We start from the raw sequence: 27,923 nt of genomic DNA, 5'->3' as shown, positions 1-27,923 counted from the left end.
CTGCTTCTTGCCTTTTTCTCTTTTTGGATTATGCACCAGGTTGTGTTTTTTCGAAGCAGGTTTCCTGGGGTGACGTTTTTTTTTTTTTCTTCCCAATTTGCCTTACAAAATTGTGCACACTGGGGATTTTCTGAAATCATAAGGCTTCTAAGAATTGGAATGGTAATCAGAAAACTTCGACTTTTCATCCCGGTTTTGTCCTAAGACAGGTTTTCTGACCCCGAGTAAATTCCTCAGCTTCTGTGCCTCAGTTTCCCCAAAGGCATAGGAGCGAGTTTATGGATTCTCTTCCGGAGTAGCGGCAAAGCTCCGCCTTCTGACGTCTTTCAGCCCTGCCTGCTCGCTATTCCGATTGACGGCCGATTGACGGTCGATCTGACCAATCAGCGCACGAAAGGTGTGCGTGGGGGCTGCCCTTCTGGATACACATGCGCACTGTCTGCGCTCGGGAAATGTGGGGATGTCGTGCTTTGGGTCGGGTCTCGGGTTGCTGGCGGCGGGGCCTAGGGGTCCGCGCTGCGCCCAAAGACACACGCTTTGGCACCGAGGCCCGGTGATTCAGTCCTCCCCGCTTCGTGTGGGAGGGAGGCTAGGGCGGGGGACGGGGGATGCGCGGGATCTGGATTAGGTAGTTATAGGTTTTAATCCCGGCTCTGCTGTGTGCCCCTAAACTAGTCTCTCGGCCTCTCTGAGCCCCCGTTCCTCCTCTGTAAAGTGGGATTAGTCGAATCTGAATTGTTGGGACGATCAGCCCAGGCGTTCTGAGGCACTTGTAGGAGGCGGCAGGATTTGGGAAGAGCCGTGTGGAGGATAGGAATGGGCAGGCGGCAACTCAGGAAACGAATGAATCCCCTGTTGCTTCCCCCACTTTTTCCAGGCATCAGCTGCAACCTAGAGGCTCCAGCAAACGGTTGGGGCCCCTCGGGGACCAGCCTTTCCCGGGGCTGTTGCGGCCAAAGAACCTCAGTCGGGAGGAGTTGGTTGATGTACTGAGGGCGGCCGTGGTGGACGAGAAAGGTGAGGTGTGGGAGGGACAGCTGCGCAGAGACCGGGGAGCGGATCCCAAACCTTCACGGGTGTTGGCTGGGCTCTCCACTAAAGCCCTCGGGGTTAAATCCTGGATCTGCTTCCCGCTAAGCAGCATGAGCTGGGACGAGCCACACAATCTCTCTGAGCTTCAGCATCGTGGTGATGGGGTTAGGAGGGGGAGGAGTGGTTGCAAATAACTAGAGGGCCTTGCACATAGTACGCACTCAGTAATGGAAATTGCCATAATAAAAAATTGTTTTATCGATGGACAAAACTCAGGCTTTGGAGTCAGACATATCTGGGCTCTGTAATCAGCTTGCTGTGTGGCTTTAGGAAAATCGCTTAATTTTTGAGCCTCAGTCTCCATTCAGTGATTTATTCATTTTCTCTACTATGTATTGAACATACGCTATGTTCCAGGCACTGTTCTAGGCAGGCTATACAATGCTGAAAAGATAGATATGGTTCCTGTACTCAGGAAGCCAACATTCTAGTAGGAGAAATGGATTAATCAGAACACATTACTAGTGATCAGAGCTATGAATAAACTAAAACGGGGTATTATGATAGGAGGGGGACAGACATTAGATTGGGGATTCAGACCTCTCTGTGGTGTGACATTTGAGCCAGGATGATATGAAGGAGCCAGTGCCATGAAAATCTGGGACAGAGGAAACAGCACATGCAAAGGCCCTGAGGTGGCAGTGAGCTTGGCATGTGTGAGGAACAGTTCAATGGGGGTGGGGTTGATAATTTATATCTGAGCATTGTCATGGGGCCACATGCTAAGATGAATGAGAAAGTGCTTTGTAAACTCTTTAAGTGATGAATAAAGATTTACCATTAGTTTTGCTGTTGCTGATGTTCATGTCATATATGTTTCAGGACCTCTAGTGACGTTGAACAAGCCACAGGGTCTGCCAGTGACAGGTATGGGCAGGCGGCTTTGGAAGGGAATGCAGTGAACAGGGGTTTGATGTCTCTATGGGAAGTAATAGCAAAGAGAAGGGGATGGTGGGATGAAGCTTTGGCCTCTGCGAGCAACTTGTACTTTTTCTTATTTTTCAGGAAAAGCAGGAGAGCTGACATTGCTCTCTGTGCTGCCAGAGCTGAGCCAGTCCCTGGGGGTTGGGGAGCAGGAGCTCCAGGTTGTCCAAGCACCTGGGAAGTAAGTGGTGGGGGTGATAAGAAGGTAGGAGGACAGGCATCCTTCTGAGGTGGGGAAACAGCTGCTTGGGAATAAGCTGAGACATTTTCTACAGGAAGGTTTGAGATCATAGAGGTAGGATACAAGGACTGTGAAAAGGAAGAGGAAGCGATGGATATGGGTTCCAAATCCTCACGTACAAACTGTGTGATATTAGGCAAAGCATGAAACCTCACTGAGCCTCATTTCCCTTAATCATAAAATAGAGATAATAATACCTGTGCTCAGGGTGCAGTCACTGCTCCAAGCCCATACTCGTGGCAGACATTGCTAGTCTGTCCATGATATTCTTTCCTCTAACTGCCATGAATTAGAGATGGTACTTGAGATGAAATATTTCTGTAACTCCACAAATTCATGAGCTTGTCTGTGGGGAATTCAGGTATTTAAGAACTAACATATATAAAATAACTAGTAGAGTGCCTGGTACATGGTAGCTCGCAATTGGTAGTAGTTGTTCTGACATTTGGCTCTGAGCCTCCTGGGGGCCAGGGCAAAATGAGAAGCACATTAAGCTACATAGTCTTGTCATCGAACAAGGGGAAGCCTTACTTGTTTCTCAGGAGGAGGTCTGGGTGATAGTCCTGGTGCTACTGTCTGGCCTTAAGCAGGTCAGTGTTCCTTCCTTGGGGTCTTTTTTTGTGGATGAGCCCAAGGGACTTTAACTGGTGTGACTTGTCCCCTTCCTCCAGGGAGACCTCTGGGCTTGTACTCCTTTGCAGTTGTCCCCAGACAGCAAGCCACCTGCAGAAGTTCTACATCCACTCTCGGAGAGCCCAGAGACCCACAGCCACCTACTGGTGAGAGGTGCTGGGAGGCTCCTAGGGGGTGGGGAGATCTCAGCAAGCCACTCTGAGACCCCCTCCTGCTCCTTTCTCAGTGCTGTCACTGATGGGATCCCAGCTACTTCTCAGGGGAAGATCCAGGCAGCTCTGAAGCTGGAACACATTGATGGGGTCAATCTTGTGAGTCAGGGTCTGGGCAGGGAAGAGGTTGGGTCCTTCCAGATATATTACTACTACAGAGGCATCAGGGTTATGGACTTGGGGTGGCTGGTCTCTTGTCCCTTAGAATAGGCAAGTGACCACTGCCTATACCATGGCCGTGTCCTGAGCCTGTTGGGAGCAGAGAGGGTCTGGTTTAGGTTCCAGGTGTGTAAAGCTTGTTCATTCTTGGCTGGCACCACAAGGTAGTTCCAGTGAAGTCCCCATCCCGAAAGGACATCTTGGAAGGTGTCAAGAGGACCTCCAGCCACTTCCGAGTGGTGGCCACAGGCTCTGGCTGTGCCCTAGTCCAGTTGCAGCCACTGACAGGTGGGTCTGGACTCGGCTCGCGAAGGGAAATGGGTGGAAGGGTGGTGGCACTCAGCAGCAGCCTAGGGAACATTTGATGGGCCCTAAGGGTGTATGCGACCAGGTTCAGTTGGAGGCAGCTCCAGGCTCACCCCCCACCAGTTTAGCACCATAGCAGGAAGGAGCAGTCCTTGTACCCAGTAGCTTCAACAATTAATTCAGGGTTGCACCTAATAATGAACAAATCCCACAGGCCAGGTGTCATTGTCCTGACCTGGTCATGTGCCCATGTCTGGAGGCAGGGCCCCTAGCATTGATCTCACTGACACTACATGATCTGAGAATGGGGTGGTGTTTCCCTAAAGGAAAAGGGAGGGACAGTACTGGGTGGGACAGAAAGAGCAGCCACCCACCATTTATCCTGTCCTTCCTGTTTTCCAGTGTTCCCCAGTCAACTACAGGTGCACATGGTACTACAGCTCTGCCCTGTGCTTGGGGACCACACGTACTCTGCTCATGTGGGCACTGTCCTGGGCCAGCGCTTTCTGCTGCCAGCTGAGAGCACCAAGCCCTCAAAACAGGTACCTAAGCCCACCTGCCTGCTACCTTCTGGGGCTGGGTGGTGAGGGTGGGCAGCATCTCCAGGCATTAGCTATGCAGCTTGGGACTGGGAGGCAGGGCTCTTGGCTTCCTAGTCTATTTGTACCCCTGTCTTGCTGTGTGGCCTCGGGCAAGTGACATACCCTCTCCTGGGCCTCATTCTGCATATCTATTCAATAAGGGATTTGAAGTGGCTGATTTCTAAAAGCCCTTCCAAGTCTGCCATTCTTTGATTCTGTTGGGTACAAGGGGTAAAAAACATTGCGTGTGTGGTTTTAGGGTACCTCTATCTGTGCTAACAGAGTAACCCTAAAGTACCAGAGTCTTAATATAATAATTTTCCTCTCATGTTAAGTCCAATTAATGGGAGTGGGTTAGGAGTGGGCTTTCCTCCAAGCAGTCACTCAGGGTTCCAGGCTGTTGATATTCAGCCAGATGAGAGAAGGCAGTGTAGATTCAGGTGGACAAGGCTTCTATGGGCCAGGTCTGGAAGTGGCGTACATACTTTCACTCACATTCCATTGGCTAGAGCTCTGAGCACATGGCCTCACCAAACTGCAAGGGGGGCTGGGAACTATAGTTGTGCTGGGTGCCAGGAGGAAACTGATTTGGTGAACTCCGAGCCAGGCTCTGCTCCAGTGTGAGTGTGTGTGTGTAGAGAGGAAAGGAGTAACAGCTGCAGACCGGAGTCCCTCACTCCCATTTGGTTAAGAGCTGGGTGCTCAGCTGGTTGGAACTTCTGCTGACGTGCCTCTCCCACCCCAGGTCCTGGAGGAGGCCCTCCTCAGACGCCTCCGCCTGAGCCCCTCCCAGGCTGCCCGGCTGCCCTTGCATCTCCACCTGCACTGTCTCCTCCTCCCAGGCACCAGGTCCAGGGACACCCCCATCAAGCTTCTGGCGCCCCTGCCACCTTATTTTTCCAGGACCCTACAGTGCCTGGGGCTCCTCCAACAACAGTCCTCCCTCTGTTCCTAACCGCGCCTCCAACCCCCAGGGGGGCCATGTTTAAGGACCTTTAGTCACATAAACCTAAGATGACATCCTGGGGCGGCTCCTTGCTTGCTTGTGGCATCAGGCAAGTGACTTCACCTCTCTGGACTTGAGATAATAAAAGTTCCTACCTCACTGTATGGTTTTGAGGATTTGCTGAGGAAGTAAATGTTTATCACAGACCTTGCTTTCTGCTGAGATGAATATATGGTCTTTTTATTTGGCAGTTTCTGTCTCGATCCTGGATGGGAGGAGATGTCAGATTTTTCTGTTTTTAATTGTGGTAAAATACAAATAACATAAAATTGACCATAACCATTTTTGAAGTGTACAGTCAGTGGCATTAAGTACATTCAGTGTTGTGCAGCCAGCACCACCATCCATCTCCAGAATTCTTTTCATCTTGTAAAACTGAAACTTTATACCCATTGAACATTAACGCCCCATTTCCCCCTCCCCCAGGTGGTCAGAATTCTTTCTGTGACTATCTTTTGCTTTAAAAAATTGTGAAATACACCGTACTGGCCAGCCACCACCACCACCACCAACAACAAAAAGATGTATCAAACATACGAGGAGTGCCTAAAACAGCTCTGTGATTTAAAGAATTATAAAGTGACACCTATATAACCCCCGCTTGGGGCATGAAATAGAAGCACCTTCTTTCTTGTAGAGCAGCAGTTTTCAACCCTGGCCCCACATGAGAATCCCCCTCCCCCACCCCCACAGGAAGCGTAAATCCTCATGCTTCCCCATGGTTCTGCACCCCAGAGATTCCAGTTTTATTGGCCTGGGGTGGGGACCCTGGCATCAGTCTTTTTTTAAAGTTCCTGAAGGGGTTCTACTGTTCAGTCTAGGTTAGAATCGACTGCCCTGACTTGGGAGAATTCTTTGCTTTTCTTTTTAAGTTTTACCACATACATATGCATCTCTAAACAATGTTTCATTTTGTGTGTGTGTGTGTGTCATTTTTTTTGTGTGACCGGCCGCACCGCGCTCAGCCAGTGAGCCACCGGCCATCCTTATATAGGATCCGAACCCGCGGCGGAGCGCTGCTGCGCTCCCAGCGCCGCACTCTCCCGAGTGCGCCACACAGGGTCAGCCCTCATTTTGCCTGTTGAATTTTCTGTAAGTGGAATCATGCTGTATATATTCTTTTGTGATTGCTCTTGCTCCAAAGTGTGAAATGCATCTGTCTTGTATGGCACCTAGTCTGAATTCCAGAGTTTGAATAGAGCAGTTAGGTCACTTAGTTGTCACTATACTGCCGTGAGTCTGCTTGTACACGTTTCCTGGTTTAGTTATGCAAGAAATTCTGGATCAGAGCATGTGTATCTTCAGCTTGACTAGTGTACTAGTTACCTATGGCTTCAGTAACAAATTACCACAACCTGAGTGGCATAGAACAGCAGAAATCTCAGTTCTGGAAGCCAGAGGTTCAAAATCAAGGTGTTAGCGCCACCTCATCTGAAGACTCTAAGGGAGATTACTTCCTAGATTCACTGGTGGTGCCAGGTGTCCCTTGGCTTGTGGCTGCATCACACCAATCTCTGACCCCATCTTCACATAGACTTATCCTCATGTCTGTTTCTTCTTTTCTGACTCTTACAAGGACACTTGCCATTGGGTTTAGGGCCCACCCAGATAATCCAGTATGATTTTATCTGAAGATCTTAAATTTAATTAAATCAACAAAGACTCTTTTCACACATAAGGTCACATTCACAGGTTCCAGGAAGACATATCTTTTGGGGGCCACCGTTCAACCCACTACAACTAGGAAATACCATGGGTGTAGCTTGTTGGATATTCCATTTTTAGGTGACCTTAGCCCCTTACTGAGGAAGAGACCAAGACCTACTCCATCTGGAGAAGGGCTGGTTTAGGGAAGGTCCACCTTTTCCCCTGTGTCTGTGACCATTAGATGTCATTCTGCTGCCAGCCAGCTTATTCTCTGGGGCTGGGGGGACTCCCAGCAGTCAGCAGCTCTGGCAATGTGTCCCTGCCTTCTCACTGCCACATGATCTTGGGCAAGCCACATCTCCTCTTTCAGACTCAGTTTCCTCATCAGTAAAATGAAAGCTTATCCCTCTCACCCCTACCCAAGGATTGGAGATGCCATAGGAGTCCCTGAACAGGAAGCCCATGTCTGTCACCAGGTGGGAGTTCTGGGCCTGGCTGCGTACAGCAGCTGTTGATGGCCTCCAGCTCTTGCTGTGGACCTTGGGGTAGAGGGTCTTGACCCACCTGCTCTTCACCCTCCAACAGAAATGGAGCCCAGAATACTTCACTTGCTGCTTTTTATTTGGTGCTGGATCCAGGACAGGGGTAGTAGGGACTGATGCACGGGCTTCCCTAGCCTCCTGTTGCCCATGCCCCCTGGCCTCTGGAATATATCAATAAGGGGCAGGGGTTCCAGGAGGCTCAGTCTCTTCTCAGGGCATGCTTTGGGTTTGTTGCAGAGTCTGGCCTTGAACTTGCCTTTGGTCTTGACCTTCCTATGGGTGCTAGGAAGAGTTCCGACTTCAAAGGGCAGAGGTGACAAGGCACTTCCAGGATGGGGGCCTTGAAGGTGCTGGAGAGCAACAGCCTCAGTGTGAAAGAAGGGGAAAAGGGGCGCGATGATCAAGGATCTGTCTAGGAAGAGGGTTCTGAGGGAGACAAGCTCTTCCTGGGGCACAGCCAGCCGGGGATCTGCCCTCTGCCTGTGCCGTCCAGCCCTGACCCCGGTGCTCAGCACTGCCCACCAGGGTGTGAGTCACAATTTGCGGCTCACCTTTTGTGGCTTCAGGATGCTGGGTGCCAGCTTGAGATCAAGGTTAGGTGGGAGAGAAATCAAAACCTTGGCTGTAGGTAGAGTCATCAAGGCCTTGCCTGTGGTCGACAGGGCCTTAGAGCCCACCAGCTTGCTGTGCTGCAGTCTGAGGCCCAACCCCTGGGGTCGGAGCACATGGGGAGAAGGCAGCGGGGCCTTGGTGTTGAGGCGGGGGAAGTGGTTAGGGGCTGTGGGAGCAAGGTAAGTTGTGAGGCCCAGGGAGGGCCAGAGGCTGACCAGTTGCCCCACAAGGTGTGTGCAGAGGGTCGGGGGGATGGGGGCGCGGGGTGAGGACAGATGGAACCCTCCAGGTTTCTCCTTCAGAGGCAGTGGGAGGAACACAGGAGTCCAACAGACCTGGGTCTGCATCCCAGCTCTGCCCCTTCTGAGCTGTGCGACTTCGGGCAACTTCCTTAAACTTCCTGATACCTCGGCTGGAAAACGGGGATGACAGTACCTACCTCGCTAGGTTGCTGTGAGGACTGAAAGAGCTGGTTAGGTAGCAGCACAGTGTAAACTAAGTGCTGTATAAAATATTAGTTCCTTTCCCCCAGAGGCGACTCTGCATGGAGGCAAAGGCAGAATGCTGCAGCAGCAAAACTTGGGCTCTGGAGAGAGATCAACCTGGGATTGAGTCCTGGCATCTTTGAAGTAAATCTAACTGCCTCACAGGGTCACTACTTTGGAGGGGACAACATTCATTTGGCTGTGTATTTAAAAATAATACTTTGTGAATAGTAGCTTTTACTTGCTACTGGTGGCTCTTTGATTGGGGAGCAAATCCAAGTAGCTAGGAGAGGCTTGGAGAGCGGGCAGAAATTGCCTTGGGACACAGGGGTGCTTTGGGGAAATGGTCTTACCCAAGGCCTGGGGGTTCTTTGGGCTCAATGGCAATCTGTTCAAGCGGGAGGGTTGTCTATCCCCACTAGCAAAAGTCATGGTGAAAATGCAGCCCATGCTGGTGCTGGGGGGGTAACACTTCCGAAGACTGGGTTGGACTACGGATGTGGCACATTCCGCCTTGCCTTTCTTCTCTTTTCTGGAGGCCAAGGTGTTGGCACTGGAGTCTGGCTTCTCAGTGTGCCCCAAGCTCTTGGCCCCAGCAACTTTCCTAGAAGCTGACCTGTGGGTAGGGGTCCCCGAGTCTTTGCCTTCCCCAGAGCCTCGCTGGGTCAGCAGATGAGGAAGTGCTGGGCGGACCCCCATCCGCCGATGACACATGGCCATGGGCTTCTTGATGGTGGAGCCCTCTACCAGGAGCCGGATGCCCACATATTGGGGCACTTCCACGGCAGGCTGTGGGCAAAAAGGGGAGACAAGGCCCACTCAGACAGTAGTGCTAGAATCTTTGGCCCAGCAAGATCCAGAGCAGAGATAAAATTCACTTCTGAGGCACCAGGTCAAGAGAAGTTTCTGGGCTGAGAAATGGGAAGCCCACCTCTGTCTTCGAAAGGGTCTGGCCCCAGAGGCCTGAATCAGTACCTAGAGAGCCACAGAGCCCTAGGGGTTAGTAACCCAGAGGAGTGGGGGAGTCCTAGCCATGCCCCCACCAGCACCCCTCCACCCCACTGCCCTCCTAAGCTGTCCCAAGCCGCTGCTGGAATGTGTGGGTCTCCACTTCCACAAGCCACTGCTGATGGACAGCTTTCTGAGCTGAGCCAATCAGGCTCTCTGCAGAGAGAATCTGAGTTATGACACCCAGACAGATAAGAGGCTTGGAGCCTGCCTAGATCCTCACGTGAACACAGGTTATAGAGGAGCAGAAACTAAAAGCCTTAAAGAAGGCAGTCTGTGGAGAGAATGAAGTAGACGGAGGCAGAGGTAAGTGACCAAGAAAGGAGCTCCCTTACAATTTTCAGTACCTCTTAAACCAAGATGTACTTCCTGCAGCTGGGCTCTTGGAGAGCCCCCACGCCTCCCTGCTAACAATCCTCCTTTTAGCCTGGAGCTAGTTTGAGGCTCTTCTGTGTCATCAAAGGATACTGGTTAGAATCTATCTAAACATCAGAATTACTTGGCACTTGTTAAAAATACAGCTATTAGAGCTCCCGAATAGCCAGACATGATGAAGGAAAGCTCATCTTTACAGAAGACTCTCAGCTAATAAATATAGAATGAACAATAGAAGTAAAAATACACCATTCTGCAACTCTAACAGGCAAAAATCAAAACTAGATATCAAAACAATTAGGTAAAAAGGATGACAGGAAAATATATAATTTGCATACAGCCTAAGTATCACCTTACAAAGTAGTTAATAACTGCAAAGGGGAGGATGTAACTTATAATGGATAGATCTGCTAGCTACCACCTTAACCCATGGTCAAACTTAGCATCACTAATGGTGAGACACTGACAGTATGTGCCTTGTGATGCCACATGAGGTACCCAGCATCACCTCCGAAGTGTTCTTGCCAAAATGTTTAACCTGAACCTCATCAAGCTGTTTGACCTCACTTCTGATTCACATGACATTCAGATAACAAAGACTAAGTTAAACAACACCACAGGAAACAATCAGATAAATCCAGAATGTGGGCCAGTTCTACAAAACCACCTGCCTGGTCCCTTCAAAAGATCAAAACCATGGGGGAGAAAAAGCACTCGGACTGTCCTAGATTGAAAGAGATTAAAGAGACAAAAAACAAATCGAGGTGTGAACTTTGATTACATGTTGGCCTAAAAAACAAAAACAAATCAGTGATACATGACATTTGGGAGACAACAGGACTTCTGAAAAATGCAGATGCACAGTCCCCAAGCCATACATTTTGGATCAATCTTTGGGGTTAGGGCCTCCTGACCTCCACACCTTTAAAAAGCTTTCCAGGTGATTCTGGACTATGAACCAGCATCTAGGAACCACTGCACTACAATGGTACCTTTCCCCTTGGCTTTATCATATTTTCCTGCCCTTGTATTTCCTTGTTTACATTTTTTTTTTTTTTTTGTGACCGGCCGCAGGGAGCGCACCGGCCATCCCTATATAGGATCCGAACCCGCGGCGGGAGCGCTGCAGCGCTCCCAGCGCCGCACTCTCCCGAGTGCGCCACGGGGTGGGCCCTCTTGTTTACATTTTTGAAACCAAAATGCCAATATATTAATTTAAGGTATGACTAGTTACTGTAACAAAGACAAGGACACTGAGGTTTGTTACAGCATGTTCTTTCTCTGTAGCCAAACCTTGACAGAAGCTGAACCCTAATCAGAAAGCACTTAATTAAACTGCCAGAAGTTATTTCCAGAGCACAGAAACCCTTGAAATTGGTTTTCTGACTAATTGTTAAAAATCCTATTCTAGGGCCAGACCGGGGCTCACTCGGGGAGAGTGCGGTGCTGATAATACCAAGGCCATGGGTTCGGATCCTATATAGGGATGGCCGGTTGGCTCACTGGCTGAGCGTGGTGCTGACAACACCAAGCCAAGGGTTGAGATCCCCTTACCGGTCATCTTTTTAAAAAAATAAATAAATAAAAATCCTATTCTATTCTATACATAGACTCAATGTCTTTTTGGAAGAAGATGAGTAAAATAATAATAACGATAGCAGCTGCCATTAATTGACTCTTACTGTAGGTTCATGCATTATGTGGGTGATGCCATTTATCATGAATCAACCTTATTAGGTAATAACAACAATAGCCAAAACTTGTATAGGATTTACTATGTGCCAGGCACTATCCTAAAATACTTTACTTATATCAACTTATTTAATTCTCATAACTGTATGAATTAGGTACTATTTTTATTCTTGCCTTACAGATGAGAAGCTGAGACCACCTAGAGGTTAGGAACTTGTTGAAAGTTGTAAAGCTCATAGTTCAGGGATTTAAACCCAAGGAGTTCCAGTCTATGCTCTTAACACTATGCTATATGCCTCTCTAGAAATATCCATATTAGCTGATTTCATTCTCCCAAACCCCATGAGAATAATATTATCTCCATTTCACAGATGAGGTAACTGAGGCTCAAGGAGGTGAAGTGGCTATACTAAGTCACCTTGGCAGAACTGGGACTTGAACCCTGGGTCTTGAACTGGGCCTAACTATAGAGCCCTGTGCTTCATTCACTACGGGGCTTCCTGGAAGAAGGTGCAGACTCCCTGAGGTCCTGCCTGGTGTCCACCACCTTACCTGCTTATAGATGAGCTCGAAGCCTCCAGTGTCACAGTTGTGGTCCAGCCGCCAGTCAATGACCACACGCAGGGTGTCAGCTTGCACATCAGCACAGAGCCGGGCGGTGACAGCCGTGGAAGGCGCCATGGTGGGGCTGGCATTGATCTCAATCAACCAGGGCTGGAAGTCCTCACCGAACACAAAGTCAGCACCGTAGAGCTCGAAGCTGGCCTTCCGACACTGCACGGTGTCCTGGGAGGTCTGAAGCGTGTGGATCACGGCAGCCTTCATGCCAGGCACAATGATGGTGGACCAAGCATTTGGGGCTCCCATCTCCTGCAGGTGGGCCTGGAGCTTTTGACTGGACCACATGTTGTCTGGAGGCAGCAGTGGATGCCGATGGCATGAATTCTCCAGGTGCTTCTGGATGGAGTTGTTGCACAGGTGCACCGATCTGGGGCAGAGAACAGAAAGCTGAGGTCTGGCCCCTTGTGCCCCTCCCACCCAAACTCGGGGAGTGCAGGTGAATCTTGGGACCAGCCCCGGGCCTCCCTGGACCATTCAACTTGAGATGGGGAGGACAAAAAGGACAAAGGCCTGGGACCCCCTACATTCTCTTAGGCCTAGAACCAGTCTTATCTCTTAGAACTACTATGAGAATGCCAACTGTGGGGGCCACAGTGTTAAGTCCTTTGTGCATAGTCTCAGTTTACCCTCCTAGTGCTTGGAAGATAAAGGTGGAGTAAGAGATGTTGTAGACAATATTTACAAGTAAAAATAAATAAAGTGGGTAAGAGCAGGGCCCTGTAGTTGCCAAGATGTGTTCAAGTTCCCATCTTCACCACTGACTGGTTATGAGATCTTAGGCAGGTCATTTAACCTGTGTGCTCCTCACTTCTGCACAATGAGGTTAATAATAGTACCCACTCATTGGGTTTTTATGAAGAATGACTGAGATAATCTACACAGAGTGCTTGCATCTTCACATACGAAGCACACAATAATTGATAGCTATAATTATGAGTTTCACACTACTGCCTCCATTCTTCAGATGTGGAAATTAGGTGTAAATAGGTTTTCACTGGACCAAAACCACACAGCTTGGAAGCTGCAGAGATGGAATTTGAAGCCAGGCCTCAACAAGGCTTTCTTTGGCCTCATGAGTTAATACTGCATCTTGCCTTTCTCCTCTTGAATTTCTCCTGACCTCCCTTTACCCTGCTCTACGTTTTCTTTTTTATTTTTCATATCACATATCACCTTTTGACGTATTAGATAATTTTACTTATGTTCATTGCTTGTCTGTTTCTCCCTGCTAGAATGTGAGCTCTCTTGCTGGGATCTTGTTTTGTTCACCACTGTATCCCAAGTGTTTAGAACAGAGAACGGCACAGGGTACACACTCAGTATCGGCTAGAAGGGAGGATGGTTGGATAGATGGAGGGCCTGCCTGCCTGCAGAGTCTGTTTGGAGCTCAGCGCTGCTGCATGATTCCCCTGCACTGAAATCGCCTGTTTGCTCAGCTCCTCAACCAGACTGGGAGCTCAAGGGAGGTCAGCGATGGGGCTCACTTGTCCAGGTTCTTCAGGGAGAATGGCTGCGTGGAGAAGCGGATATAGCTGTCATGGTAGAACCACACAGTAAGAGGGTTCCAGTCGGTCACCAGGAACCACTGTCTCAAGTCAAACTTGGTGCCAAAGATGAGCAGGGGCCGCTCAATATACTTCTGCACCACCCACTTGCCGTCCTTCATCATCATGGGGTTGCAGTCCACAAGCTTCAGCACCTCCTCCAGGTGGTCCATGCACGTGATGCCTAAGGGGGAAGGAAGGCAGTAAGGCGCAGTAAGGCTGGGAGAAGGGCCAGCGGACCCAGGGCAGCTCTACAGAAGATCTCATCCCCGTGGAAATGATAGTTCCAAGTGGGGAAGGCTGCCTCCCTCAATCAGAACCCTGCTCCCTTTGGAAAAGCTGAGAACTTGCTAAGGACTTTTAATTTTTCTAATTAATTGTGTTTGGTTGAAAAGGAATATATACATGGATAAAAATGTCAATAGTACTGGGCTTTTCTTTCTTTTTTTTTTTTTTTTAAAGATGACTGGTAAGGTCATCTTAACCCTTGACTTGGTATGTCAGCACCACACTCACCCAGTGAGCTAACTGGCCATCCCTACATAGGGAACCCCGCGCCCGTGGCCTTGGTGTTATCAGCACCACACTCTCCCGAGTGAGCCATGGGCCGGCCCAGTACTGGGCTTTTTTGAAAAATCATGTGCATATATTATTTTTCCCCCAATAATTAACAGAATATAAAACAACAAAAACAAAAATGAGTACAAAAGGGCATGTGACAAAAAATATGTCCCCTTCTCTAGAGGCAGCCAACTGTTGCTTCCAGGTCTTTATGGGTATCCTTCCAGGTTATGTGAGTCTATATCCAGTTTCACAGGATTATATAAATTAAAGCATTGTAAGAATTTGGGATAGTGCTTGGCACATCGTGAGCACTCAGTAAATGTTAACTCATATCATTATTATTACCCGTAGAACAGATTTCTAGCTGGAGATTTGCTAACTAGGGTATGTGCACTTTTCATTTTAAATTGCCGAAGATGTTCTACCAACCTGCACTCTCAGAGAGAAAGTATGAGATTGCGTGTTTGCCCACATCCCACCCAATACTGACTGACTGATTGATTGATTATTTTGGCCATTCTCCTAGGTTGAAAATGGTATCTCTCTTTATCTCTCTTTTTTTTAGTTCTCACAGCTGTGGAGTGGTCTTATTCTAATTTTATGTTTTATAATGAGTGAAGTTAAGTATCATATGCTTACAGGGCATGATTTTAATGCTGGTAAAAAACAGAATCATGGTAGAAACCAAACACACACACTCACAAATCACTTTCATTCCTTCCCTATTTAGCCTCTAAAGCAGCCTGATCACCTGCCAGTGGTACAGAAAAACTTGTGCCTGCTTCCCAGATCAGATCCTTTCTCAAATGGCCAGATCAATTACCAAGATTCCTAAGAACATGATGTCTTGTGTAACAAAAAATTAAGACTGTTCATGCCCTTTGACCCAAGCAATTTCACTTCTAGGAATTTATCCTAAGGAAATAAATGGAAAAGACCTCAAAGACATCTGCACATGATGTTCGTCACAGTGTTGCTTGTAAGAGCAATCAATCAATCAACAAATAAAAAGGAAAAAATGGAGGCCATCTAAACAGCCACTGGAAAAGGATTAGATAAGTCTATAATGATCATCTAAACCAGATTAGGCTCATTCTATTTTAGCTATAAAATAGAATGAGGTAAGAGCGGTGAAATAGAATGAGGTAAAATTGAATGAGGTACAGTATAAATGTACCATACATTTATATTAAATCCCAAAACAGGCAACACTGATCTATGGTATTGTAAGTCAGGATAGGTGTTGCCATTTTGGGAAGGTAGAGATTGGGAGGGGCCCTCTAGGATACAGGTAATGTTTAATTTTTTGGCTCTGGGTGTTGTTTCCACGATTGTGTTCACTTTATGACAATTCATTGAGCTATATACTCACAATGGGTATCTCTTTCAATGAAGTATATCATATATACACTTCAATTAAATTTTTTTAAAATGGAGATAAAATGTTAAAATTTGGTGCTAAGGTATATGGAGATTCATTGTATTATTCTCTCTACTTTTGTGTACGTTTGAAAGTGCCTATAATAATAAGTTAAAAACAGAAAAAAATAAAATAAAAATCTAGATGTACTGAAATGGAATGATCTCCAATATTGTTAAGAAAAAAGAAAGGTGCAAAACAGAAATGAGTTATACTAACTGATAGGGAAAGATATAATAAGTGAAAAAAAGAGGATACGGAACAGGATGTTCTTGTTTAAAATAAAATACACATATATGCACTCCAAATGCATAGAAGAAAGTATAGAAAGAAATACACCAAAAGGTTCACCGAAGTTAACTCTTAGTGAAATCAAGGGTGGCTTTCTTGCTTTCTTGTTTTTAGTTTTTCTTTAAACAATAAACTCTTATTTTCATAATTGGAAAAAAGCAACAAAACTATTTCTAAGATTAAAAAAGAAAAGAACCTGTCGTTGCTGATTTTGATGTAACATCTCAAGAGGAGTGTCCCACAGTGTCTGGAGCTGCGACAGCTTCACCTGGACATAAAGAAACTCACCCAAGGACAGTATTTGGAGGGACCTGGTGCCAAAAGTCTGTTTTCTCTATCCTGGGAATCCTTACAGTCTTTAAAGGCTGGGCTAATGCACTGCCCCAGCTTGCTGGCTGTCCTGTTCAGATTCCATTCACGCTTGGCTGAGCAGCCAGAATAGTAGTTAATAACAGCACTATATAGCAGTTCCTATGGAAAGGTACAGCATCTAAGTACTTTATGTACATTATACCCATTTAATCCTCTGGAGTGGGTATTGGCTCCATGTTTTTGATGACAAGATGGGGCACAGAAGAGCTTAACCAACCTGTCCAAAGTTTTCCAGGTAGCAGGAGGCAGAGCTTGGGTTTAAACCCAGGGGGTCCAGCTCCCAGCATCCATGTTCTTCACCACTGTGCTATTATACCCAAAGATACCCTGGTTGAATCTGAGAGCCCTTACATGACAAGCAACTAACTGCACGTGATTATCCCCAATCCTATCTAAAGCATTAACCCAAATTCTGAGGGCAGAAGAGGAAGACCTGGCATCATCATTACAACAGCCAACGTGTGTGTGCTGAGCTGTAGATGCACTACTTCATTCAATCCTCACCTTGCAGGAGGTATTATTATCATCTGCATTTCACAGATGAGGAAACTGAGGTTCAGGGAGGTGATAAAACTTGCTCAAGGTCACACAGAATATTAATCTGGGGTTTGAACTCAGGTAGTTTGGCTTCAGTAGTGCCTGCACTATTAACCTCCATGGCCTCTAGAGGGGGATGCAGGTAATTGGGCAGTGGTAGGAAGCAAGGGCTGATCCCCACCTCGTCCGCGGGATTTGGCTCCTGGCTTCACAATCCAGATGTTATGATCCCCTTCCATGTTGATCTGGGGTACCACAGCCTGGAGCTGCTGCAGGACATCCTCACAGCGCTGGACCTGAGAGTCGAGGTGCCTGAGATCTGCCCCCTCGCTGTGGGGAGATGATGGGACTTGGGCAGGGCCTGGGGACAGGTGGGTGGACAGGACAAGGGGAGACATAGGCCCCCCTGGCCATGGTCCAACCAGCCTTGTCACCCCTTCCCCTAAAGATCCAGATAGGTCTCTCCCAAACCTGCATCCCCACCCTCAAGCCACCCGCCAAATCCTAACCTGCCCAGACTACGGGAATGGGAAATGTTGGGAAAATTCCATTTCCTTCAACCCCACCCCCCAGACTCCAACACTCTACCTTCTGCCACCTCCCTTCCTATTACATTAAAATTGCCTTTGGCAGAATATAATCATTTCAGCTCCTAATGATGGGGTGCCACTATGTACCGAGCACTGTGCCATGGCTTTCCATATATTATCACTCATCCTCTCAACAGCGCTGCTGGAGAAGTATTACTGGTCCCATTTTAGAGAAATGTAAACTGAAGCTTGGAGAGTTAAGGGACTTGCCGAAGTCCACATGCTGAATTGAGTGGCTGAGCTAGGATTCAAACTGCCTGATTCCTTCATCCGCTGTTGTTTTTTGCGGTTCACTTTCCTCCTAATTCGGACCTAATCCTGGTTGATAGGTGGGCCCTTCCTAGTCTAATTTCAAGCACATCTGTATCATGCTTCTCTCTGCTTTGTTCTCTTCCCAGCACCTACTACCACCTGAAACATACACTTACCTGTGTCCCCTCACTAGAACGTAAGCTCCCGAAGAGCAAGAACATTTTTGTAGTTGTTCTCTGTTGTATTCCCATCCCCAAGCACTATACCTGCACATCAGGTGACCCCTAAAAATTTGTTACATGAGTGAACGGTTGGCTAAGTAAGCACTTTGGCAGGAGCTGGTCTTAGCAACCGGGCTGTACAGACAGGGGTTTACGGATAAAGACGGACCCTGTTCCCTACAGGACAAAATGTCCTGAGCTAAACCAGGTCACAAAATACCCCGGATGGCTGCCTTGGCCACAGTCTCCCACTTCTTTGCTTCTAACTGAATAGGAAGGAAGCCTCCACTAGCTGCTAACCTCTCTTTAACCTCTTAGCCCTTGTATGTCTCCAGCCATGGAAAACTTCTCTCTCTTTTAATGAGGGGGCAACAGCCACTGGGGAACAGTGGCAGGAACAGGGAAGGCCAGATGGAGAGGGTTTGGCAAGGTCTCCCAGGAATATTCACACCTAAGTCCTGACAAACTTTTCCATGGTCCATGGCACAAAGTATGTGCCCAGTAAATCTGTGATGTGGCCCAGGAAAGTGTCATATGGGTGTGGTAGGGGCATGTATAATTTGCAAAAGTACGAGTATATTCAACATGACAATATGATTTTTTATTTAGCAAAAAGAAAAAAAAAAACAAACAACCAGTGTTTTTGTGGAAAGTCAACCTTAATAAAAGCCTGGCTGGTGAGGTGTGGATTTGTAAAACAAAAGTTGAGAAACATAGCAGTAAATATTGAATGAATGAATGAATGCTAATTGTCTGTACTGAACCACTCAGCACTATATGTATCTTATAGGATACATTCTCTTACGTAATCCCATCTTTTGAGAGGTTCCTACAGCCCTCTAGAACTTGTCTCCACATCGGGAATAAAAAGAACTTGGGTGCTTTACACCTAATGTTCTAACACAGCCTTGATAATTCTTAGTTTAGGAAGGATGTCTTTAAATTTTCTGTTAGCTAAGTGGAAAGAATAGGGTCACTTAGTTGTCATTTTCTGACATGTAGAAAAGATACAAATGAATTATTTGCTAATGATGTGGGTTTGCTGATTATATCATTCATTAGTTCTTCAGTTTCCCCTGCTGGGGAATGAAATCCATCCATTCCTTTCTGTCAATACCACCCCAGCTGAGACCCTTAGCACTCCCACCTGCCTTGTTGCAGACCTCCCACTGTGAGCTGTGTCCCCCTTGAGGGCAGCAGATGCACTTCATTTCTGCACCCTGGCACAGTGCTTGGCACACAGGAAGTGCTCAAAAAACGCTCGCTGAGTATTCTCCTGCCGTCAGGGGCCTTCTCCCTCTAGTCCCTCCTGCACGCCTCTGATAAGTGCGATCTTCTAAAGTAGCACCAGTCTCTTCTTGATACTCCCTTCCCCTGCTCAAGAACGTTTTCCCTAAGTGTGTTCTGAAAAAACTACTACCCCTCCGATGCTTGTGGGAGGGAGGGTGCTGGGGCCAAATGAAGACACTGCATGCTCCATCTCTCTTGGGGATTCGCACCACCAGTAGGCTCTGAAAAGTCCTGCATCAGGGAAACCTGTTCAACTTTGTTCAACCCAGTGTTTTCTAAACTTGATTGACCACAAAAGCCCTTTTTTCATAAGATCTGTTTACTTCCTACAGAATTAGCATCCTGTGCAACACACTCTGGGAAATGACCTCCAGGATACAATCTAAATGATTTAGATTCCTGTTTTGTGAGTGGATACTATCAGCCTATGCTGAGCACATAATACAAATTATCCTATCTAATTCCATCATTGAGGCAGACATTATTTTTATTTATTTATTTAAAAAATATTTTTTGGCAGCCAGCTGATACATGGATCCAAACCCTTGACCTTCAGACATTATTTTTAAATCTATTTTGCATTTGAGAAAAGTAAAGCTCATAAAGATTAGCAATGTTCCCAAGGTCACAGAGCTTGGAAGTTGCGAAGCCAGGATTTGAACTCAGGTCTACTTGACAGCATGGGCCATGATTTTAGTGACTATGCTACACCAAGAACCAGGAAGAGTGGCTTGGATCCTATTATGGAGGCAGTGGGAGCCCTTGATAGCTCCTGAGCAGGAGAGTAGCAGGGCGAACAAAGTGGGGAGGCTTGGGGAAGAGGTGGGGGCTGTGCTAGACAGAGCAGATCTGTCCCTAAGCACCTGTCCATGCCCCACGGCCCTGGCTGTGGGGGTACTCACTGGACCACTTGGTAGTAGCGCTGGAGGAAGAAGGACCAGCCCTCAGGGCTGAGGTACAGGGGGGCCTCCAGGTCCTTGTCGATGTCCATGTGGGCTAGATTGTTCAGGTGCTCCTCACATGCACACAGAGCTTCATCTACAAACTCTGGGGACACTGACACTGGCTTTTTTTCCTGTTTCGTGGGCTGTTTGTTTCCTGTAGGGATAGGGAGGAGCCTGTCACTATCCCACATCAAGACAGTAATCTGACACATGCCACAGCCCCCACTGTCCCAAGGCCTGTCACTTACCTGAGACCTCACCCTAAAGATACCTGAGGTCCAGCATAAACTTAGATCCCCTACCACCCTGGGACTCGTCACTCACCTGAGACTCTAGTGCCTTGCCCTTAGCTCCCACTGTGCCAGGACCTGTCGCTCACGTAAGGCTCCACCCTAAATGTCCCCAAGGCCTCAACAGCACTTATAGCTCCAGCACATACCTACAGCCTCTCTGTCCCTGGGTCCTCTGACATACCTGAGACCCTGCCTAAAATGCCCCTGGAAGCCTTGGCCTAGGTGAAACCAGTATACATGAATCCCCTCCCCCAAATCTAACATGGCTTAAGTCCCAACACACACCAGAAATTCAGACCCAGTCCCAGAATCCTGATATACATTTACAATCACTAACACACTGATAGGCTGACCTGCATATGCAATGCTACCACACACAAGGCCCTGATGCACACCTGAAAGTGATACACTAGAAAATAACCCCTCAGAGAATGCAAACTCACAGTCCTGACTCACCCCTGAACATCTGACCTCCATCTGAGCCCAACACTACAAAAGCTTAAGCACAGGGTCTCTGGCCACATCTCAGGTCTTTGTGTCCCTGTTCCCCTCATCCTGGAACACAACAGAGTCTTCCTTGTACATGACACATCCGGGAGACAGCAATGAGAAGGTCTCCATCTGGAAGAGGCAGGGATTTTCCTCCTTCCTGTAGAGCTGCCTCTTACTTTCCTGAATCCCTCGCTGATGGGTCCCTGGATTATAGGACTAGGGCTTGGAAGTAGGAGCTAAATCCAGAGAGGGAAAAGGCAAGCAATGGGATGCACCAGAATGTAGTGAGGGTTCCTCCCTGTGACCCCCTCCACTCCAGTTGTTCCTTATGTTCAGGCACAAGGGGTCCTCGGGCCACATGTGAACTGCCTGGTTTCACTGCTTCCTCCTCCTCAGAAACCTGAGCTGCCCATGGGCAGGACCATGTCTTCTTAGTCTGTCCTCTTTAGGGTGCTCGGCCACATGCCAGGCCCAAGGGAGGGCTGAATGAGGCAGTGAATTGATTAATGAATGGATCAGAAGACAGGTGTGTAGGTAGTTGGGACAGAGGATGGATGAGTGGATGGACTGGAGGATATATAGGTAGTGGGTAGGAGGATGGAAAAGCAGGTGGACAGATGGGTGGATGGATCTGTGGAAGGACAGATAGGGGAGTGGATAGATGAATAGGGAGTGTGGAGCTGGTGTCAGGTAGATGAATGAGATCAACAGTGGGTGGGTAGGTGGGGGCTGGGTAAATGAAGGGATGGATAGATGGGAGGGTAGACAGATGAACAGACTGGTGATGGATGGGCAGATGAATGTGGACAATGCATCAATATGTGGATGAACAAGTGGGTGGAGAAGTGGGAGGATGAGCAGGTGGGAGAGTGGAGGTAACCGCAGTACTTACCTGAGGTGTCTTCCTCTTCTGCCTGGATAGAGTATGACTTCCATTCAGACTTCACCACCAGCTTGAGGACGTTGCGGGCAGCTGTCAGCCAGAAGTCCTCTGCTCCCGGGGCAGGGGATACCCTGCTCAGCCCCTAGGCTCGAGGCTGTTCTGGTTCCGGAACCTGATCATGACCTGCCCCATTTTGGATCTGGAACCTGACTACCTTTTCTGATTCCAGAATATGGGTTAGGACCTGGTTCCTGTTTCAGCTGTAGAACCAGACCCAGAATCTGACCTGACTTGGCTCATATTCTGCCTTCAGAATCTGAAGAACCTGTTGTCTGATTTCCTTCTTCTGTTCCTGATCACTTTTGATATTTATTCTAGCCTGAGAACTAGATCTTGGCCCAAAACCTATTTTAGATTTAGAATATAATTTAAACCTAGCATCTGATCTAAATCTAAATTCTGACCTGAATTTAGAACATATTCTGGAGGTAGAACCTATTTTGCCTTAGAAGCCCGAAGCCCACACCTTTCTTTGGAACCCGATCCAGACAATGGGACTTGATATATGCCTGGAACCTATTCTGGATTCCAAACTTAACCAACAGGCCAACTTTTAGAACCTGCTATAAAATATAAACTATACTTCCTGAGCTTTTCTGGAGGCCAGGGTTGACCAGGCTAGGAGGCTCATGAAGGGAGACCACAAAAGGGAAATATACGAACTGGGGATATAAAAGGGAATCTGGAGGGCAGATGAGGGCATAAGGAGAGGCCCATTGCTCTCCAATATCAGCCAGAGCTCTAGTCCTGGTCCTTTAGTCTGTGAGGTCCAGGCATGGGGCTGGGGGTCTCCTTACCTATGAAGGCTTTTTTGTCATCCTCAGCCCCCAGGCGGTAGCAGCGTGGGAAGAAGGAGTCAGCATCAGCCTCATCAAACCATGGCAAATTCCGGAGATTGAGACATAGACCCACCTATGGAGTTAGCTGCTGAGGGGCAGGGTAGGACTTGCCAGAGAGCTCCAAGGGACTCCCCCATACTCAGCATGCACCCAGACAGCTCAGGGAGACCCTGCCTGGATGCTCTCAGAGCCTCTGCCCCACTGGCTAGGCATGACTTGCTCACATCTATCCCCATGTGTTCGCCTGAGCTGTCCCCTCTGCCGAGAAAGCCCATATCCCTCCTGTCCACCCTTTCACATCACGAAGGGACTGTCTCCTCTAGGAATCCTTCCCAGCACACACCCATAATATAACGGTAGGTCACAATTATAGAGCTGTTCATCCTTGCCACAACCCCAGAAGATAGGCCTTATTGCTAGTCTTATTTAAAGATGAGGAAACTGAGGCTCAGAGAAGCTCAGAATGGTTTTATCAGCCAGAATGGGTATCCTCTGCTCAGGACAGAATGACTTGCTTATAGTCATTGTATTTGGTGTTAGTTCTGGCTCCAGATCCCCTTTGAATCCTGGAGTCCATTTTACTCATTATGTCTACATGTGCCAGATACCATGCAGGGCTGAATTTGAATTCAAGCCTGTCAGACTCCAAATCCCACTGAATTATACACCCTTCCCTCTCCTGAGAGCTCTCTCTACTGACAAGGAGAGCAGGGAGCAGGGCTGCCAGCCAAGGGCTGGGGGGCTGGAAGCTCCTCTTCCTGCTCCCCTGGGGAGCCCACCTTTGTGGTAAAGGAGCCAGCCCGGGTGTAGTGGTTTATCATCTGATCCTTGGAGAGGAAGCGACAGTCCAGCACGTCCCGCCGAGAGGTCCAGATGAAGTAGGGGGTCTCGTTCCGAACCATGCGGGACTGGGGAGGTGGGGAGGGAGGCCAGTGTGGGCAGCATAGCCTGGGCGGCTTCTCCCTGCTCTGCTGAGCAGGGTAGGTGAACAGGAAGGACACAATGCTTCCAAGGTGGCCTCTGGCCCACACGCCATCTTTGCATAAGGCAAGAAGAGACATCTCTTTCTCTAGGGCACGTGCTTGGTGAGCAGACAGCAGGCCAGCTTTTCATCCTCCCTTTGGCTGTGTGTCCCTAAGCAGTGACCAAGCTGCACAACTGAATGCCACACCTTGTTCTGGCCTGTGGCCACCAGTGACTCCAAACCAACCAGCACACAGCAAAGACAAAGGCTCTTTCATGGACTGCATCTTTCTCTATCCTACCTACAACTCTGGGAGGTAGGATTATTAATTACCAATAATACCACGCAGCAGGCCCTGTTCTAAGCCCTTTACGTTTAATCCTCCACTCAATCCTCACCACAACCCTATAAGGTACAGGCTACTGTTATCCCCACTTCACAGATAAGGGAACTGAGGCACAGGGAGGCTAAGGGACTTGCCCAAAGGCTCACGAGGTTGAGCCATATAAAATTGCCAGTATTATTAAACCGTGCCTGACAGGCTGGCTAGGTGGCTCAAGTGGTTTACAGCACAGCCTTGTAACACTAAGGTCAAGGGTTCGGATCCCCATACTGGACAGCCACCAAAAAGTAAAATAAAATAAACCTTGTCTGACATACAGAAATGGAAATTTCTTATAGTTCAACTAATGAACTATAAATAGTAAGTGGAGGTGCCAAACTCAAACCCAAGTGTCCTCATTCAATATTCGTGTCCTCCACACCATCATACCAGCCTCTTACAGTTTTTATTTTTTGGCAGCTAGCCAGTATGGGGGATCAGAATCCTTGACCTTGGCGTTACTAGCACCATGCTCTCCCAAGTAAGCTAACCGGCCAGCCCTTTCAGAGCTTTTTAAGCCCTTCCTTCCAGCCTTCAGTTGCGAAAGGCAGAGGAATTATGGGGTTTTTATCTGGAAGGGGGCATTACCATGCACAGAGGTTGTGCTGGCTTCTGCTACAACCTAGCAGAACTCTGAATCCCAGGCCAGCCTTGTCTGAGCCCCGCTGAGTCCCTCACCACTCTACCGGCTTTTCCAGCCTTTAGAGAAGCAATTAGTTTTTACTATAGATGGGGAAACTGAGGGCCAGAGAAGAAAAGGACACATCTAAAGTCATCCAGCTGGAAGCCAGTGCTCTCCCTCTGACTAGGCAGCCTCTGCTAGCCCCCTGCCTCATCTTGGCCCCCAGGGCCCTCACCATCAGAGCATGTGTCCCATCCAGGTCATCAAATTCCAGTAAATCATCGAAGTCCAACAGCGGTGGTGGCTGGAACTCCTCATCCTTGTCTTCATCCTCTGTGGATGCAGAGCCCAGGCCTGATGAGGCCCCTGTCCCTGCCCCAGAGACCTGTAACACCTCAACTCTGGGACAGTGGGAACCAAAGAAAAGGGACTCAGGCAGGGGCATCTTGTGGAAAGGTAGGGACTGCTCACCGTTCTCAGTAGTGTCGCTGTCACCCATCACTGAACTATCCAGATCCTTCTGGGGTGGTGGCAGGATGGTTCCTGTGTGATGGACCATCTTCTTCTCCACCCAGCCCCTCTGGCGCAAGAGACACCGGATCACGGGGTAGCGGCCTTGGATCATAAAGATCTTTTTCTGCTGTAAGGTGAGAGATGGATGCTTGTTCAGTAAGTATCGCCTCAGTGTCAGATATAGTGGATATGATGGTGTATCAGAGTTATGGTCTCTGTCTTCAGGAAATTTTTATATTGCAGTAGGAGAGACATTATAAACAAGTAGAGATAAATATGCAGAGTAATAATGATCATAGTAATAGCTAATATCTATTGAGTATCTACTATATACTAAGCTCTTAAATGCGTTTTTATTAGATACTGTTATCCCAATTTTACTGGTTATGAAAGAGGCATAGAGAGGTTGAGTGGTTTGCCCAAGACCACACAGTGGTTAAGTGAAAAAGCAGGCTGGTTTAAATCTGAACTTAAATCTAGGCAGGCTGGTTTCAGAATATGATATTTAGGGACCCAGAGAAACTACTTAGAAATACATGGTCAGGGAAGGTTGAAAAAGAGCCACCGATGTACAGAGCTGGGCAAACTGCAGTTCAGGAAGAGAGAAAAGCATGTGCAAAGGCCTTGAGGCTGGAGAGAGGCCAGAGGGACTGAAAGGAGGCCAGGGTGAGAGGAGTGAAAAAGGAGGGGAGAGATCCTGAGGAAGTAGGCACTGGCTAGACTGTGGAGGGCCCTGAGGCCTTGCAACAGATTTGGGTTTTACAAGTTTGGCTTGCTGCCAAAGATGGGGGGGACAGGGATGGTGGCAGACCCGTTAGAAGGCTGTTGTGGTTTGCACAGCAGAGAAATCACAATAGCTAGCTAGGATGAGGGTACTTACAGTGGAGATGGGGAGAAGGTGATAGAATTGAGGTTTGTTTTGAAGATAGAGATGATGACTAGTTTTGCTGATGGGATTAGATGTGAGGATGTAGAAAGAGAAAGATCAGACTTAAGGGTGAGCAACTGACAGATCCAGAAGGCCAGAGACTGGAGAGGGCGACAGGTTTGGGCAGGAAAATCAGAGGGTAGTTTGGGACATGAGTTTGAAATGCTTGTAAGTTCTCTGGGTGGAGATGTCAAGTAGGGGGCTGGCTCTACGGGGTGTGGAGTTAAAGGTTGGGCTGGAAAGGGCATGTAAGAGATGCAGCACACTGACTGGACTCAGAGCATGGAGACAGCCACGGACTGGGGAGGGATCCAGGGAACCAGTAATATCCGAGGAATCATCAAGGCAACAGAAAAGTAGCAGCCAGGGAGAGAAAAGGAAAACTGGGAGTGGGCAGTCAGACGCCACTGGGGAAGGGTGCGTGGGGCAGTAGCAGAGAATGACACAAGCTGCCCACCCAAGATCAGGACAGAAAAGAGGCTGCTGGATTTGGCTCCTTGGAGGGCACCAGAGACCTTAGAGTGGTTTCTGATGGCAGTGGGGAAGGGAGGGAACCAGAATGGAGGGAGTGCGTCTCAGGTGAGGAAAGAGTGAGTAGTCAATTCTGCCAGAAGCTTGGCTCCGAGAGTGAGGGGGGGAGAAAAATGGGGCGGTAGTTGAGGACGGGTGTGGAGTCAAAGTTATTATTATTATTTTCTTTTTTTTTTTTAAAGGATGTGATTAAATAGTGCAGGGAGGCAGGCTGAGCCGCCCTTTCTAAACGCCGCCCCCCTCCGACCTTGACAGCTCTGTCCACGTGGATTTTTGCGTTTCTGAGCCGGCCCATGTGGTGAGACGCCTTGGAGAATCCTGGCCAGAGGACAAGGGAACCTGCAGAAAGATGCGGAGTAAAGGCCGGGTGGGTTGGGGGCTCGGCCTAGGGTCTCAGTCTAGGTTTCTCCGATGTCCCTTCTCTTTTTGCACCCTTCATCCGAATGCCCATCCCCCGCCGCTCCTCTCCCGACCCCCTCTCCTTCGACCCCGGTTCATTCTCTTCTTCGCGGCCGTCGCAGGCTGGGGCTGGCGGGCCGCTCTGGGCCTCACCGTCCTGCCGCGGAGGATCCTCCAAGGCCGGGGTGTGCGGGGAGTCGCGGGGGGGCGTCTCGAAGGCCCGGAGGGGGCCGCCCGCGCAGGACTCCTGCGGCCCGGCGGAGGTGGGCCCCGGCCATGGCAGCCTTCCGGGCGGCCGGAGCCCGGAGCGGCGCGCCCAGGGCCACGGGGAGGGGGAACTTGTGCGTGCTCCGCACGGCTGCGGCTTCCGCGGCCAGCTGCACACCGGGCCGCCCTCCTGCCGGCACCAGGCGGCCGAGCCCCGGCGCGCCGGCCCCAGCTCCCCTGAGCCCAGGGGAAGCGCCGGGCCGGGGCCCCGCATGCGCCCCTCGCCGCGCGCCCTCGCCGCGCCCCCGAGCCCGCCTCCCCTCGGCGCTCGCCGCCTCTCCGGGGAGGGCCCTGCCCAGGCCCGAGCCGGGCCCTTCGTTCCGAGACCCCGCCCTCTGTTTGCTGTCGCCTTGGAAACCATTCCCCCGGCACAATCGGACCCGGGGTGGCCGGATGGGAGAGGGTAGGGGCTGCTGTGGGCCCCGGGTCAGTCGAGGGAGGGCGTCCTTCAGCGGGCAGGACTCTCGGCCAGACCCCTGATGTGCGAGGAGCTGATGGTGGAAGAGAGGAGCGCTGGGCCACCAGTTAGTGTTAGTGTCGTGGTTCCGTATCCAGCACCTGTGTGCCAGTGACCCTAGGGTATGAGTCA

At 49.0% G+C, this 27,923-nt stretch overlaps 2 protein-coding genes across 6 annotated transcripts; one reads left to right on the top strand and one right to left on the bottom strand.

Moving 5' to 3' along the window:
* Nucleotides 1-428: 428 nt before the first annotated feature.
* Nucleotides 429-5,300, top strand: RPUSD3 (RNA pseudouridine synthase D3). Of its 2 annotated transcripts, none has more exons than XM_063114527.1 (9): nt 429-553; nt 878-1,017; nt 1,915-1,959; nt 2,098-2,197; nt 2,929-3,036; nt 3,117-3,201; nt 3,426-3,549; nt 3,970-4,109; nt 4,894-5,300. In XM_063114527.1, exons 1-9 carry the CDS (start codon nt 429-431, stop codon nt 5,101-5,103), a joined length of 1,077 nt encoding a protein of 358 aa, XP_062970597.1. In that variant the 3' UTR covers nt 5,104-5,300. The 2 variants fall into 2 exon arrangements, with proteins under 2 accessions (XP_062970597.1, XP_062970598.1); XM_063114528.1 differs by having other exon boundaries at nt 450-553; nt 2,959-3,036.
* Nucleotides 5,301-6,833: 1,533 nt separating this feature from the next.
* TTLL3 (tubulin tyrosine ligase like 3) lies at nt 6,834-27,548 on the bottom strand. 4 transcript variants are annotated; one of them, XM_063113601.1, is made up of 15 exons: nt 27,221-27,548; nt 26,916-27,007; nt 25,168-25,336; nt 24,932-25,029; nt 23,508-23,636; nt 22,687-22,801; nt 21,839-21,937; nt 20,120-20,315; nt 17,046-17,194; nt 13,621-13,864; nt 12,068-12,503; nt 9,057-9,229; nt 8,291-8,367; nt 7,895-8,121; nt 6,834-7,693 (listed from the first exon to the last, which is right to left on the bottom strand). In XM_063113601.1, exons 1-15 carry the CDS (start codon nt 27,546-27,548, stop codon nt 7,406-7,408), a joined length of 2,820 nt encoding a protein of 939 aa, XP_062969671.1. In that variant the 3' UTR covers nt 6,834-7,405. The 4 variants fall into 4 exon arrangements, with proteins under 4 accessions (XP_062969671.1, XP_062969669.1, XP_062969670.1 ...); XM_063113599.1 differs by lacking the exon at nt 8,291-8,367 and having other exon boundaries at nt 8,794-9,229; XM_063113600.1 differs by lacking the exon at nt 8,291-8,367 and having other exon boundaries at nt 8,794-9,229; nt 25,168-25,333.
* Between the last annotated feature and the right edge of the window lie 375 nt (nt 27,549-27,923).

Source organism: Cynocephalus volans, chromosome 11 (genome assembly GCF_027409185.1).
Source record: "Cynocephalus volans isolate mCynVol1 chromosome 11, mCynVol1.pri, whole genome shotgun sequence".
NCBI classification, from domain to species: domain Eukaryota; kingdom Metazoa; phylum Chordata; class Mammalia; order Dermoptera; family Cynocephalidae; genus Cynocephalus; species Cynocephalus volans.
The sequence above is the reverse complement of the archived record's forward strand: the minus strand, read 5'-3'. Positions and strand labels throughout refer to the sequence as shown.

What these genes read in the sequence shown, in the direction of transcription:
- TTLL3 (XM_063113599.1), bottom strand. Translation starts at nt 27,548, where the DNA reads ATGCGGGGCCCCGGCCCGGCGCTTCCCCTGGGCTCAGGGGAGCTGGGG. An exon ending in CTGGCTCCTTTACCACAAAG is followed by an intron (nt 22,802 to 23,507) that starts GTGGGCTCCCCA and finishes CTAACTCCATAG; the next exon opens with GTGGGTCTATGTCTCAATCT. An exon ending in TGACAAAAAAGCCTTCATAG is followed by an intron (nt 21,938 to 22,686) that starts GTAAGGAGACCC and finishes CCCCGGGAGCAG; the next exon opens with AGGACTTCTGGCTGACAGCT.
- RPUSD3 (XM_063114527.1), top strand. Translation starts at nt 429, where the DNA reads ATGCGCACTGTCTGCGCTCGGGAAATGTGGGGATGTCGTGCTTTGGGT. An exon ending in CGCTTTGGCACCGAGGCCCG is followed by an intron (nt 554 to 877) that starts GTGATTCAGTCC and finishes CACTTTTTCCAG; the next exon opens with GCATCAGCTGCAACCTAGAG. An exon ending in AGACCCACAGCCACCTACTG is followed by an intron (nt 3,037 to 3,116) that starts GTGAGAGGTGCT and finishes CTCCTTTCTCAG; the next exon opens with TGCTGTCACTGATGGGATCC.